General features: G+C 39.1%; 1 protein-coding gene across 2 annotated transcripts in view; it reads left to right on the top strand.

The window, feature by feature from the left end:
- The window catches only part of LOC119913232 (NACHT, LRR and PYD domains-containing protein 12-like), a 31,458-nt gene extending 20,768 nt beyond the window's left edge, over positions 1 to 10,690 (top strand). For both annotated transcript variants that reach the window (XM_038732625.1, XM_038732616.1), the window contains exons 10-12: positions 3,794 to 3,967; positions 9,525 to 9,698; positions 10,142 to 10,690. In XM_038732625.1, the coding sequence (XP_038588553.1) occupies positions 3,794 to 3,967; positions 9,525 to 9,698; positions 10,142 to 10,151 (358 nt within the window). In that variant the 3' untranslated portion in view covers positions 10,152 to 10,690. The remainder of the gene's footprint in view (positions 1 to 3,793; positions 3,968 to 9,524; positions 9,699 to 10,141) is intronic.
- Positions 10,691 to 13,559: the final 2,869 nt, after the last annotated feature.

Here is a 13,559-nt window from a genome sequence, read left to right as displayed (position 1 = left end):
TCCTAGGAAACTTAACAGACGTTAACCTTTTGGCCTCAGGTAAAGAAACCAACGATGGTCGTTGAGACTCGTCCACGGTTGGTCCTAACGACCATGACGACTGTCGTTACAACAGCCAGGAGCACTAACAATCCTGGCAAACGACCCCACTGAGGGTAAATGGCTGAGTTTCTCTGCCAGTCAGTCAGAACTGAAGAAGTCTCCCGGATGATGGATGAAATGTCTTCTAGTATCTCTTAAACAGGACCTTTTATACTGAATTTTCAGCCCTATATTTTAGTTCTATGACTCCTGTATGGTGGCTTTGCACAATTCAAGGTTCAAAAAAGTATTTTCTATCTTATACTGCCTCTTCACGCAGGCCCTCATTTCAGCATCTGTCTGAAACAAGCGTAGAGGCTTCTGTTTCTTTGAGACCCCGCCCCCCCAAAGCCCACTGTCTTCTGATTGGCCATTGTCTAATGTGTTTACCAGGTTGCTGCAGGGATGGGCTGCATGTTCCTTTGTGGCCAGCATTCTCTGCCTGGAGGAAATGACTACATATGGAAATCCGGCTCGGAATGACATTAGTAGAAAAAACAGAGCATTCAGAACAGGGAGATATATGAAGTTTTCTTTACTCTTGCCTCATCATTTGAAACTTTGGTCACATTTAATATGAACATCTGACATTGTAACATTATAGAAATGCTAGAAAATATGAAAGAACATAATAGGTCCCCTTTAAGTCCAGTTGCCCTTGACTTTATTTGTTTATTCGTTTATTCGGATCCCCATTAGCTGCCACTACTCTTCCTGGGGTCCACATACAACAAACATACAAAAAGTACATCAAATACAACAAACATATAACATACGACACACAAGTTACACATGAATCTAAAAACGATACCTACAATTCTAATAAAGAGTATCATCTGTGTACATGATTACGCAAGCTACTGACAAAGGAAAAAGCAACACAACACACAGACACAATTATACACCAATCCATTCACCTAAGCTCATCAATGTTTGAGTTATTATTCAAGTGTTTTTTTAATAGGCTTTTAAATCCAGCCTTACTGGGTGCTTCAGCAATACAAATTGGTAAGTATTCCACATTTTGATAGCTCTAAACATTACATATCTGCACACAGCATCAGTTCAAAACTAGACAATACTTTGTTGCATGCCGAGTACTATAAATATGTTGGTTTCTCACATACTTTATTTGTGAGTACAGACAATTCAGTAGTTTCCTATAAAATATTCCTAAAGAAATTCATATGGTTGCATGCCAAACTCTCTTCCACTCTAAGCCATGAGAGACTGGTATGCACACTGTCCGTACTCGGCCTCACACCCGATGGACAGGCCACTGCGAGTCTTGCAACTTTATTTTGAGCTATTTGTAGCTTAAACAGATATTTTTTGGCTGCACCTGACCAGACAGGTAACAGTAATCAAGGTGGGATAAAACTAATGCCTGTGTCACCAGCACTCTAATGGCAGGGGTAAGAAAAGGGCAACATCTTCTAATACTTGATATTCCCTTACCCATTTCTTAAACAATATTGTCAATATATTTCTCCCAAGTTAACTGTCCATCCAGTGGAACACCAAGCAAATTTACCTCTTGAATCTGTTCAATGTTTGAGGCTGTAAGTGATAGGCAAAGCTGATTATCACCATTAGTGGCATGTCTAGAGCTGAACAAGATACTTTTGGTTTTTGTTACATTTAAGACAAGTCTGTTTTCACAAATCCAGTTCACTACAAGTTGTAATTCCAATTGAAATGTATTACTTAGTTCGCTTATAATAGTTGATGCAAAATGAATAGTTGTATCATCCGCAAATAAAGTAGCAGTACAGTTATTCAAAACATATGGCAAATCATTAATAAATATAGAGAAGAGTAACGGCCCAAGGCAACTCCCCTGTGGCACTCCACACTGTAAAGTTATAGGAAAGGAAAAACTACCATTAAAAAACACATACTGCTTCCTATTTAATAAATAGCTATTCATCTAATTGATAGCTAATGGACTAAACCCATATGTAGCCAGCTTTTATAATAATAACCCATGGTCTACAATATCAAATGCAGCGCTAAAGTCGAGTAACACAGTTCCAATCATGATCTTATTATCAATAACGTCAACCATTTATCTGTCATGTCTGTCAGAGCTGTGCACGTAGAATGATCAGCCTTATATGCATGCTGACAATGAGAATTTAAGTCATTAAGTAAAAAATTATGTAGTATCTGTTCAAGAACAACTTTTTCCATTAGCTTACTCAACACCGGAAGAATACTGATGCTGTTAGCAGCTGAGAAACTCTCCTGTTTGTTCTTCTGAAGCGGTAAAACCATTGCAGATTTCCAAACCTGGGGGATTAACCCCTCCTTTAAACTCAAATTAAAAATATGACATATTGCCAATTATATAATATTTGAAACAAAATTAATTAACCGCCCATGTAGAGTATCCATACCAGCTGGTTTATAATTATTTAGGTTTTCAAGTAGTTTTCCACCCTGTCAACTTCTATAGGTTGAAACTCAAAAAAGTACGATTTATTATTCATGATAGAGTTGGTTATTATTCAAGATGATATACAACTCCCACTAGGGGAGCACATTTCATTCCTTAACTTATCAACTTTATCTGCAAAGTGGTTACTTAAATGATTAGCGATGTCATTTGCTTTTGTCAAGAAAGCTCCATTCACTTCAATGAAGGAAGGATTGTTGTTCTTGCCTCTGCCCATTATTTCATTTAAAGTTTTCCAAAGTTTGTTACCATCATTTTTCCTCTCCTGAATTTTATTTTGATAATATACTTTTTTCTTTTTCCTATTTAACTTTGTAACCTTATTCCTCCTTTCACAGTACTTTTGAGTCAAGTGCAGCTTTTTTCAGCTCATCTCTTTTACACATACACTCCCTTAATTCTTCTTATAGAGTACTTTAGGTCCAGCTTTGGGAGTTTGAGTTCTTCTAACAATGGCCACAATATTATGATCACTGAACCCTACAGGAACAGATACTGCTTTAGAGCATATTTCACAATTATTTGTTAATATATGATCAATACAGGTTGCAGATGTTTGCCCATCATAACTACCGTAAACTCTTGTTGACTTTTTCACCATCTGAGTTAGATTACATATGAGAGGAGCAACCTTTTCCTCAGTGGACATGAATCCAACAGCCGATTTACATTGAAATCACCCAGAACAAAAGTTTCTTTACCAGTATCCGTTACCTTAATTAGGACAGAACATAATTCATCTACATATTGCACATTTGCATTTGGGGGTCGATGGACAAAGCCAACTAAAATCGGTTTACAATAAGCAAGATGAACCTCCAACCAAAGCGCTTCAATACTAGGAACCATCAAGTCCGATCTAACCTTAGTGGGAATATGGCTTTATATATTGCTACACCTCCCCCAAAAATATTCCTGTCATTTTTAAAAATGTTATACCCTGGTATAGCTACCCCCATGTCTGTTATTGATTGATCTAAATGTGTCTCAGAGACAGCAAGTACATTGATATTTTCACTCTTAATTAAAGTAGATAATTCATGAACTTTGTTTCTTAAACTCCTAACATTTATATGAGCTATTCTCAAACCTTTTTTTGGTAAGTTCAGTGCCATGCCTTTACCCAGTTAATACTAACCCATGACATCACACAGTTAAAAACATTGACTGGGACCTTCTCTCCTCTCTCCTTCTCCCTCTTTAACCTTCTTTGGATATTGTCTTCTAAAGTTACATAATTTATTCTTTATTCAGATTGAGGGGCTGCAGTTTGTCAGAGATCAGCTGTGCTTCTCTGGCCTCAGCTCTGAAGTCCAACCCCACCCATGTGAGAGAGCTGGAGCTGAGTGACAACAAGTTGCTGGATTCAGGAGTGAAGCTGCTGTGTGATTTCCTGGAGAGTCTACACTGTAAACTGGAGATTCTGAGGTCAGACACCATTTTTTACTTCTGTGCTGAGATTAATTTGAAGTTTGAAGTTGTGGTGACAATAAACTACAGACACACATATCATACTGATTGTTACAAACTTGGCGCTGGCTTGTAACAAAACTGACCCCACCAGGGCTTGACATTAACTTTTTTGCTCACTAGCCAATGTGGCTAGTAGTTTTCCAAAGTCACTAGGCACGCAGCCACATTTTTTTGTTGGAAAATTCTGGTTTTATGATTAAAGCTGACCATGGCGTACTTAAAGTGGCGTGCTAAAAAATACCAATATTATCATTAGTTCTGATAGAACATATAGTCTATTAAGATAAACACATAGAAGAGTAGCTTCTCATTGTATATACTAAAAGTGCTGCATGGGTGTAAAAGGTCAATTGAAAAGCTAAAAACTAAACTGAAAAAAAATTGCTGTAAATACTGTAATACAGAGTATAAAAATGATCTGCATTAGAAACAAAGAGCAAAGAATAAATCCACAATCAAGGCAACAGGATAAAAATTTTCTGTAGGCTTATATCGTTTTGAGCACTTTGGATTGTTTGTTTGCATCTGCCTGGATTTATGTTTCTCATCATGAAGCTCTGGTCGCTCTGAGTAATTGGAGATACGTCGATCTGAAACCAGTATACAGGTCTTTATTTTCCAGATTATTCCCATACAAACGCATCTCCTGCTTTCCTACATGGCATGATTACTTTTATTAAAAAACAGAATTAACTCTGGAAAGGTAGCTGTGATATTACAATATGATGTAACATAAGGGCTGCCATGCTAGTAGTAACACCATGTCCCTAAATCATGAAGATATCTGTAATTTTACAGAATTAAACGGCCCTTTCCTCAACTCTGCCTTTCCTCTTTCTCACGTTCTCCTGTGCATTTTTTTCTCCACAATGCTTGGCCACGCAGTAAAGCGTTACTCAGTAATGCAGTACTGTAATAATATTACTTTTCCCAGTAACTAGTAGTGTAACTAATTACTTTTCTAAAACAGTAATATTATAACAGTTACTAAGGTAAGTAATTCTGCGTTATGCTGGATACACACCAAAAGATAATCGGGCTGATTTTGGGCCGATTTCCCCCTTTCCGACAATCCTAGCTATTCCCAGATTTTCTTGATGGTTCTTCAGATTATTTTATCAGATTCTCCCTTGGTGTGAGGTGTGTTAAGAGTGTCCGAACCTGAACGGAAGAACGTCGGAGGCGCCTCGATCGGGCAAAATCCTAATGTGTGGGGGGGATCGCCGAGGACAAATGCGCGCACGTTCTGGAGATTATCACATGAAACGAAACAATGTCCAATCAGAAAGCGAGATGATTGAAGACGGAAGCATAAGAAACACAGTCATGGCGCAGCACAAGGTGAAATTAATGTGGACAGCAGAGATGGAGGATCAGCTTATAGATTTGCAGCACGCATGTTTGTTCAACGTCGCAATTTCTTCCTGCATATCGTCCACCATGCTTATTCTGAAGTCTCGCGAGATTTTGCAACAAATAAGATTCTAAATTATTATTGTTTTATTCTTGTTGTTACTATTGTTATTAAAAACATGGAAAAAAACATAAGTAAATGACAAACAACATATGAATTACTTTCCCAGGTAACAAAAAAGCCATGTGAAAAGTAATTATATATAATTAATAAGTGAATGTTCCTCCCAGAATCTGTCTGTGAAGCCAGAGACTGGTTTCTTGGAGGGGGCACTTAAATAGTGGGGGGTATGAGGGTCCTCCCCCAGAAGATTTTGAGTATTAAACAGTTAATTTCCTGCATTCTGGGGAAAATGTCTGCTAGATAAGCGTTTGACGATGGATGGATGGATAATGCAGTGAGGCTCTCATTATTCTTTATTGCTTTTAAATATTTTTCTCCTGTAGATCAACTTATTTAATATCAACCCTGCTGAGTCAACATACATGATTGAGTCTTCCCTCCTCTTTTGTGTCTTTTGTGGAGAAGTAACCTATTTAAATGTGGCCCCTTTTCATCTCAGTGATAAATTCATCCGTTTTAACTCAGTTATGGACTGGACTTTATTAGCTCATCTGTTAATAACTTATCATATCATAACTCACTGTTTCCTACAGAATGAGAGTGTAACTGTGGCGCACGGGGGCGTCCAGTCGATATTGACTACAAGGTATACACAGCGTGTTAGCCTCAAAAACCCAGCTGTATTCTAACTAACGTCATTAGCCTATTTAAAGAGAATCTATAATATTTTACTACATGCCCATGTTCGACAGCAAAATATCCCTCTTGTACATGTGTAACCACTGCGATAACAAGATATTCACGGTGTGTTCCTCAAAGAAAAAAAAACTTTTCCACGGTAATACCAAGAAAGAAAGCGTCAGTTTTCCAGAGTTTACACAGTTGACGCCATGTGGGTAAAATTTTACAGATGATACTTTAACTTCCCGTTCCCGTGAAGACAGCACAGAGCTGCACCACAAGTAGCTGACGGAGACAAAATACACTTTCTCGTCCAGTCGCAGTGGACTAAACTGGCAGGTTTAAATGTTGCAGACCTCAGTTTCTTTGCAAGTAGTTGAAAGTTTAAACTTGTATTGTTGTGAATCTTTGGTGTGAACTCGCCTTAGAGTTTCCAACTAACAAAGGCCACCCAAAAGCAGCTCAGCGCCCCACTTTCCAAAATATTGTTTCCAGCGCCCCCCATCGTCCTCGGAACACCCCGTCATCGCTGCTGATGGTTAAGATGATAATTAATGGCAGGCCAAAACAAACCTCAGGCCACCACGGCCAGTCCGTGAGTTTAATCTCCTCAGCGTCTTGTTGTTTACAGTGTTGTCGGTCAAGATAGGCTTCGTGAATTGATCAATGAGCAACCAATATATGCAGGTAGTACTCATGGGAGTTGTAGTGTCAAATTGCAATTCGTTTGTTATTTCAGATGGCTTTTGAAAAGACTTTCAACACGCCAAAGTGGCTAGTGGGTGTGACTTTGTTTCCCGCCACGGCTGAAATTCACCCGGCGTTTTTTTTTTTGGCAGGTGTTAATGTCAAGCCCTGGACCCCACACACAGAAGTTCCAAAAGCTAAATGTATTTAATGAATAATAAAAGAATGTGCACGTGTAGCGTGTCGAGGTGTGAGGCAGCGTTGCAGATTCTGGAGTTCTGCCGGTGCGGCTTTGCCACGTGCTTTGGACTGTGCACGAAGTTGTTGATCATCACTTCCTGTGTCCCCTTTGTGGCGCTACATAGCACTTGGCGCTATGACTATAACTGAATATTGGCATGTAGTTGTGTTCGGGGCGGGACTGTTATCAAGCACGTAAAGTTTTGTGCAGATGTTAGCATGTACACTGAAGTTACAACAACTTCCTGTTCCATGGCAAATCATTAATTTTTCGCCGTTTCACAAAAACTCACAGTTTGTACAACAAAAATCTGAAGTCCGTCAGACTAATTCTGAGGAGTTTGTTAAAGTACGGTGTGTGTAAATCAACCAAAAATCACAATAAAATTCAAAGTGGCTGACTTCCTGTTGGGTTTAGGGCATCACTCCATGAGGCTGACGTGATACATGTGTCACAGAAATTTGTCCAGCAGGTGGCGCTATGACTGTGGGTGAATGTCAGCATGTACATGTTTTTATGGCGGGACTCACATGAGATATGTAAAATTTGGTACAAATCTGAGCTTGTACAGTCAAGGTACAACAACTTCCTGTGTCATGGAGAAGCATGGAACTTCGCCGCAACACCATCGCCACACCCGCCACACCGTTAACTGCAAACTCACAAGTTTTACATCATGGCCTCATCAATGTATTAAGGGCACACATTTGAAGTCGGTCGGACTAAATCCCTAGGAGGAGTTCATTAAAGTACAAAGTCTGTAAATCGCCAAAAATAACCATTGAATCCAAAATGCCCAACTTCCTGTTGGGTTTAGGCTATTGCTCCAAGAGTTTTTTTTGTACACCTGGACATGATACACGTATCACAGAAATTTCGTACATATAGGTGAAACTTTGTCCGGTGGCTGCTCTGTAGGGGGCGCTAGCGAGCTGTTTTGCCACGCCCTGTGCGAAATCCATAAAATACGGGTGGGGGAATTAGAGCCACTCTACTAACAAACCAAACCAGCAGCTCCTGAGAATAGCAGATAGGGAGAAAATGAAAAAGACAAGGGGGGAGCACAAAACGCACACACAAGGAATTTGCTATAGTGATTAGTGCTATACATACACATAAGCATAGATTTAAAAATATATAAATATGTTATAAGCAGAAGTTATAAAATAATTAACTAGATAAATAACTAGAAGAAAGAGAAAAACAAGACAATGTGGCTGTTACATGTCCATTACTCCAGATTTGTGTTGTCCAAACATATTAGAGGGGGAGAGGATTTGTATAAATATAAATATAAAATTGACCAAATATAAAAGAATAATATGGAATGTGTGCAGTATGGCAGTTTGTGCAGTAATATGTAAATATATATATATTTCCATCATATTTAAATGATCTAAGATATATAATTATATGTTGTTGATACTTCCTCTGAGTAACAGTTTTCAGTTAAATGTAACTGAAAACATCCTTCTTAGCGGTAGTGATTCTATCTTGAACAGGAAACCTTACTTTAATTGTACAGCACTTATGCTGTATTCCTACTTGTGAACTCAGAGAAAAAATTTAAAAATGTATCCCAACTTCACGAGTAGCAGCCGAATGACGTCACACAACAATGGCAGCTCCCATGGAAGCACACATTGTAAATGGTAAACTATAAAGGAAAAGGCAACATAATGTATTAAATTAAATTAATACAAACTAGTATCAAATAGTAAAACTTATTCTGCATGTAAATTGTAGAAATATTTTGTCAATGTTATTAGGCAGCTGGTTATAATAAACAATCTCTAAAAGTCATATTCTCTACCCAAAATTTATTCAGGAAAATGTTAAAAATACCCAGAAATGTGAAAACATTTGGAACCACGTGCTTTGGACTGTGCACGAAGGTGTTAATCATCACTTCCTGTGTCCCTTTTGTGGCGTGACCCTACAACTTTTGCTGACTTTTGAGGATTACCAACTGATATAGCTAGAATAAAATGGCATAAAGTGCACAGCTGAGGGTTTAACTGTGCACAAACTTGCCAAAGACACATAAGTTTGTCATGGTCAGCCATGTTAATTGTTTGAATTTGGCGTCATGCACCAACATGCAACTGAAACGCTTTGAGGTTGGAAGTCGGATATTTCAACTTCCGACGGGTCTGGAACGCTGCATTAGTTTATCGCTGTACTTATCTTCCATGTGTTGTAAATAAAGTGGTTTTTAAAAAAGCCTAGTTTAAGTGCTGTCAGATTCTCTCAGCTCTCAGCTCCATCACATCTTTCCTTGACCTTTCCTTGTTTTTAACCTGCATCCGGTTGGTTCAGGTGTTTTCTAAACTTCTATTTTCTTAAACCTTCTTCAGCTCTGAACAGATTATTAAACACTGAAGGAACATTGTCTTCTAAAGTCACTTGATTTATTCTTTATTCAGATTGTGGGGCTGCAGTTTGTCAGAGATCAGCTGTGCTTCTCTGGCCTCAGCTCTGAAGTCCAACCCCTCCCATCTGAGAGAGCTGGAGCTGAGTAAGAACAACCTGCAGGAATCAGATGTGAAGCTGCTGTCGGATCTTGTGGAGAGTCCACACTGTAGACTGGAGACTCTGAGGTCAGTAGAGGGTTGGAGTCAGTCCATGCTGGTTTCAGCAGTATTGTTCTAAACAGAATCAAAGCAAAGATCCAGTATTTCCTGTAAACCACCAACCTTCTCAGTGGCTGCTTTCCTTAGTAAAGCTGTTGTTGTTGTCCTCCTGTCTACAGGAAATAAAACTGTTGTACCAGCTGATCTTTAGCTTTGTATGAACATGTAGGACCTTTAACATCATATATATATCTGTCCATGTGTCCTTAGTTTGGTCCAAATGTTTTCATAACAAACAGAGATCACTTACAGCTGATCTCTGTTTGTCCTGTAATATTTCAAAAGTAGATGAAATATTCAAATGTAAGCCTCTGATTTTAACAGCTTTGAGCCCTAACAGCAGTAAATCCATCATCACTGCATCACTGACTGACAGCTGACTTCTGCTCTCTGTCTTCTTCTCTCATCAGATGGAAGTGATCTCTGTCAGAGTGATGAGAAAAGTGGTGGTGAGAGAGGATCAGCTCAGTTTCCTGATGATCCAGAGAGGTTGAAGCAGCAGCATCAGCTTAGACCTCTATGGAAATAAATCATCCATCCATCCATCCATCGTCAGCCGCTTATCCTGCATACAGGGTCGCAGGGGCTGGAGCTAATCCTAGCTGATGTCGGATGAAAGGCGGGGTACACACTGGACAGGTCGCCAGTCCATCGCAGGGCGTTTGTTTTTCAATGCTTTGTACAATTAATAAACCTCCCCTGTAATTCAAATCTGCATTGCTAATAAGACACTGTGTAGATTTGACCAATCGTGTAGCACAGAAATGATACATGACTACATCTATTGTCAAGGATGTGTACAAATAACTGAATCAGGTATAAACATGCATATTTAGTTCTCATTAGTGACCAGTAATGAAATGTTTAAACACCTTTAAGAAAGTCTGAACAACCCAAAGTGTCAGCGTGTTTTCAGATTGACTGTATTACATAATAAAAGACAACTGAATAAAACTTCACTGGAATCACGTTTTGTTTGCAGAATTAAGGTGAATTAGTCTCCAACGAGCGCACGCTCAGTCTGCTGTTACACAGAAATAGCAGAATTAAACTTAAAGGCACAATCCATACATTTACAGGAATTGCTACCCAGTTTTAAACTGCAAACAGGATGAGAAGCTGCTGTCACTCTCAGAGGCTCTAATATTGTTTTAGATATAAGAAATTATCAAGAGTCAAAGTATTTATTTAGCTGACTGAAGTAGTTTATTGGTATATAAAAATGTGAGCTTTAACTGAACTGCTGATGTGAACGCTTTCTGCCTGACACTTCATCTGGCAAAAATTAAAGGAATCATAATTTAGTTCAAACTGATTAAAATTGGAGTTAAAATTAGCACACAAGTTCAAATGAAACTTAATACAACTCAGTTTAGTTTTAATGTTGGGTCTAATGATGACAGTTATGTAATTGATGATTATAATGATGTACTGCAGGTTTTCTCTCAGGCTCCTCACTTGATGTATAATGTTTTAGCTAGGTTCACATCTGTGACATGGACACATCTAAAACACATCAACATAAATATCAAGTTGAACTGTGAAACAGGAAGCCGTGATATTTTATGAACCTCTTCAAACCAACCTGTCTCCTCAGATTTCCCCTTAAGGAGCTTGGTCTCCTACCACACAACTGCTAGTGAGTTGAAACACCAACTGGGGATGAATTTAATAAATAACATTGTTTTGAATATAACAATATAAAATAACTAAAACGCGTAATATTTCAAAACTTGTGTGTGTGTTTTAGTGTGCACTTGTGTGTGTGGGGTGCATAGTCACCCTCCTGGAAAATGTCTGGACTGAAAGGCCAGATGCCTGTATATCTAAAACCAGGTTGTACGTTGCTTGGCGTAGTAGCATTGGCGAATGCTGTCCTGACCAGGCGTCTGATGTCATATATTGTCATTTTATTTGCAGGAGAAAAAAGGTGAAAAGTACAAAAAACATACTGAGTCATCATAAGGGCTTTACAACCATCCCCACAACATCCAGCCATTGGACAAATATTGGGCATGGCAAGCACAACAATTTGGAATGTCCTGAAAACAGGGGAGAAACTACTGGTGTACTGAGCAACAGACGTCGAACAGGTCGGCCAAGGAAAACAACAGTTGTTGATGACAGAAATATTGTGAGAGCTGTGAAGAAACCCCCCAAAACATCAGTAAGTGACATCATCAACGACCTCCACAGTGCAGTGATGAAGGTATCACAATCCACTTTTCGAAGAAGACTCTGAGAGCAGAAATCTAGAGGCCACATCACAAGATGCAAACCACTCATCAGCAGAATCGGAAGGCCAGATTGAAATTTGCTGAGTAAGAACAACCTGCAGGAATCAGATGTGAAGCTGCTGTCGGATCTTGTGGAGAGTCCACACTGTAGACTGGAGACTCTGAGGTCAGTAGAGGGTTGGAGTCAGTCCATGCTGGTTTCAGCAGTATTGTACTAAACAGAATCAAAGCAAAGATCCAGTATTTCCTGTAAACCTCCAACCTTCTCAGTGGCTGCTTTCCTTAGTAAAGCTGTTGTTGTTGTCCTCCTGTCTACAGGAAATAAAACTGTTGTACCAGCTGATCTTTAGCTGTTCAGTCTTTGTATGAACATGTAGGACCTTTAACATCATATACATATCTGTCCATGTGTCTTTAGTTTGGTCCAAATGTTTTCATAACAAACAGAGATCACTTACAGCTGATCTCTGTTTGTCCTGTAATATTTCAAAAGTAGATGAAATATTCAAATGTAAGCCTCTGATTTTAACAGCGTTGAGCCCTAACAGCAGTAAATCCATCATCACTGCATCACTCTGACATCATCAACGACCTCCACAGTGCAGTGATGAAGGTATCACAATCCACTTTTCGAAGAAGACTCTGAGAGCAGAAATCTAGAGGCCACATCACAAGATGCAAACCACTCATCAGCAGAATCGGAAGGCCAGATTGAAATTTGCAAAGAAGTACAGAGATGAGCCGCAAAAGTTGTGGAACACAATCTTATGGACTGATGAGACCAAGATCTCTACCAAGAATTCCTTGACAAAGTTGTCAGCCCTGTTAAACTGACAGTTAATGTGAATTAAAGATGCACCTAGCTAAGCAAGCTAGCTAACTCCACACATGGCTGTTGGCTCCACTGTCTCAACCAAATATGGTCACTTCTGGGCACTTCCTGGTTGCAAAAACTTAACATGGCGGCGCCCTATTGGCCAAACTCGAGGCTTCAAAACGGCAGTCCACAAACCAACGGGTGATGTCACCATGACTATGTCCACTTCTTATATACAGTCTATGAGAGAGAGCCAATCAGATCAGCCAGAAGCTTGTTGTGACCATGTGTTAGAGTTTATGTGGAGACGATTGTTGTTGTGTTCATGTCTACAGGAAATAAAGCTGGATTACAGCTGACAGCGTCACAAGATGTATAGAGACAGTGGTCCTCATTCATCAAGTGTCATACCATCAAATAGATCTCTGAAGTGTTTGTTCTCTCATTTCAACACTAAGCTATTGCACTGCAAAAAAGGCAACTAGGACTATTAGCACAACCTCTCAATTTAGGTATATTATAAACTTCAAAAACAGACCTTTTAGAAACAAGCCAGATATTCTCACAGTAGCCCAAAACGGACAAACTGTGCTACAGAGCGCGTTTCATCTCCTTCTTCTTGTAGAATTTTGGCGGAGTAAATACAAAGGCTCTGAGGCAAATAAATTTGGACGATTCGCAACCTAACCACTAGACGCCACTAAATCTTAGACACTTAACCTTTATATATTAAAAAATGTTCTTGCGTGGAGCAAAATGGGGTAAACGAAATTG

The sequence above is a fragment of the Micropterus salmoides genome, unplaced genomic scaffold (assembly GCF_014851395.1).
Source record: "Micropterus salmoides isolate LMB-PRFRI ecotype aquatic unplaced genomic scaffold, ASM1485139v1 Ms_hic_scaffold_1, whole genome shotgun sequence".
NCBI classification, from domain to species: Eukaryota; Metazoa; Chordata; class Actinopteri; order Centrarchiformes; family Centrarchidae; genus Micropterus; species Micropterus salmoides.
This window is presented reverse-complemented; position numbering and strand designations above follow the sequence as displayed.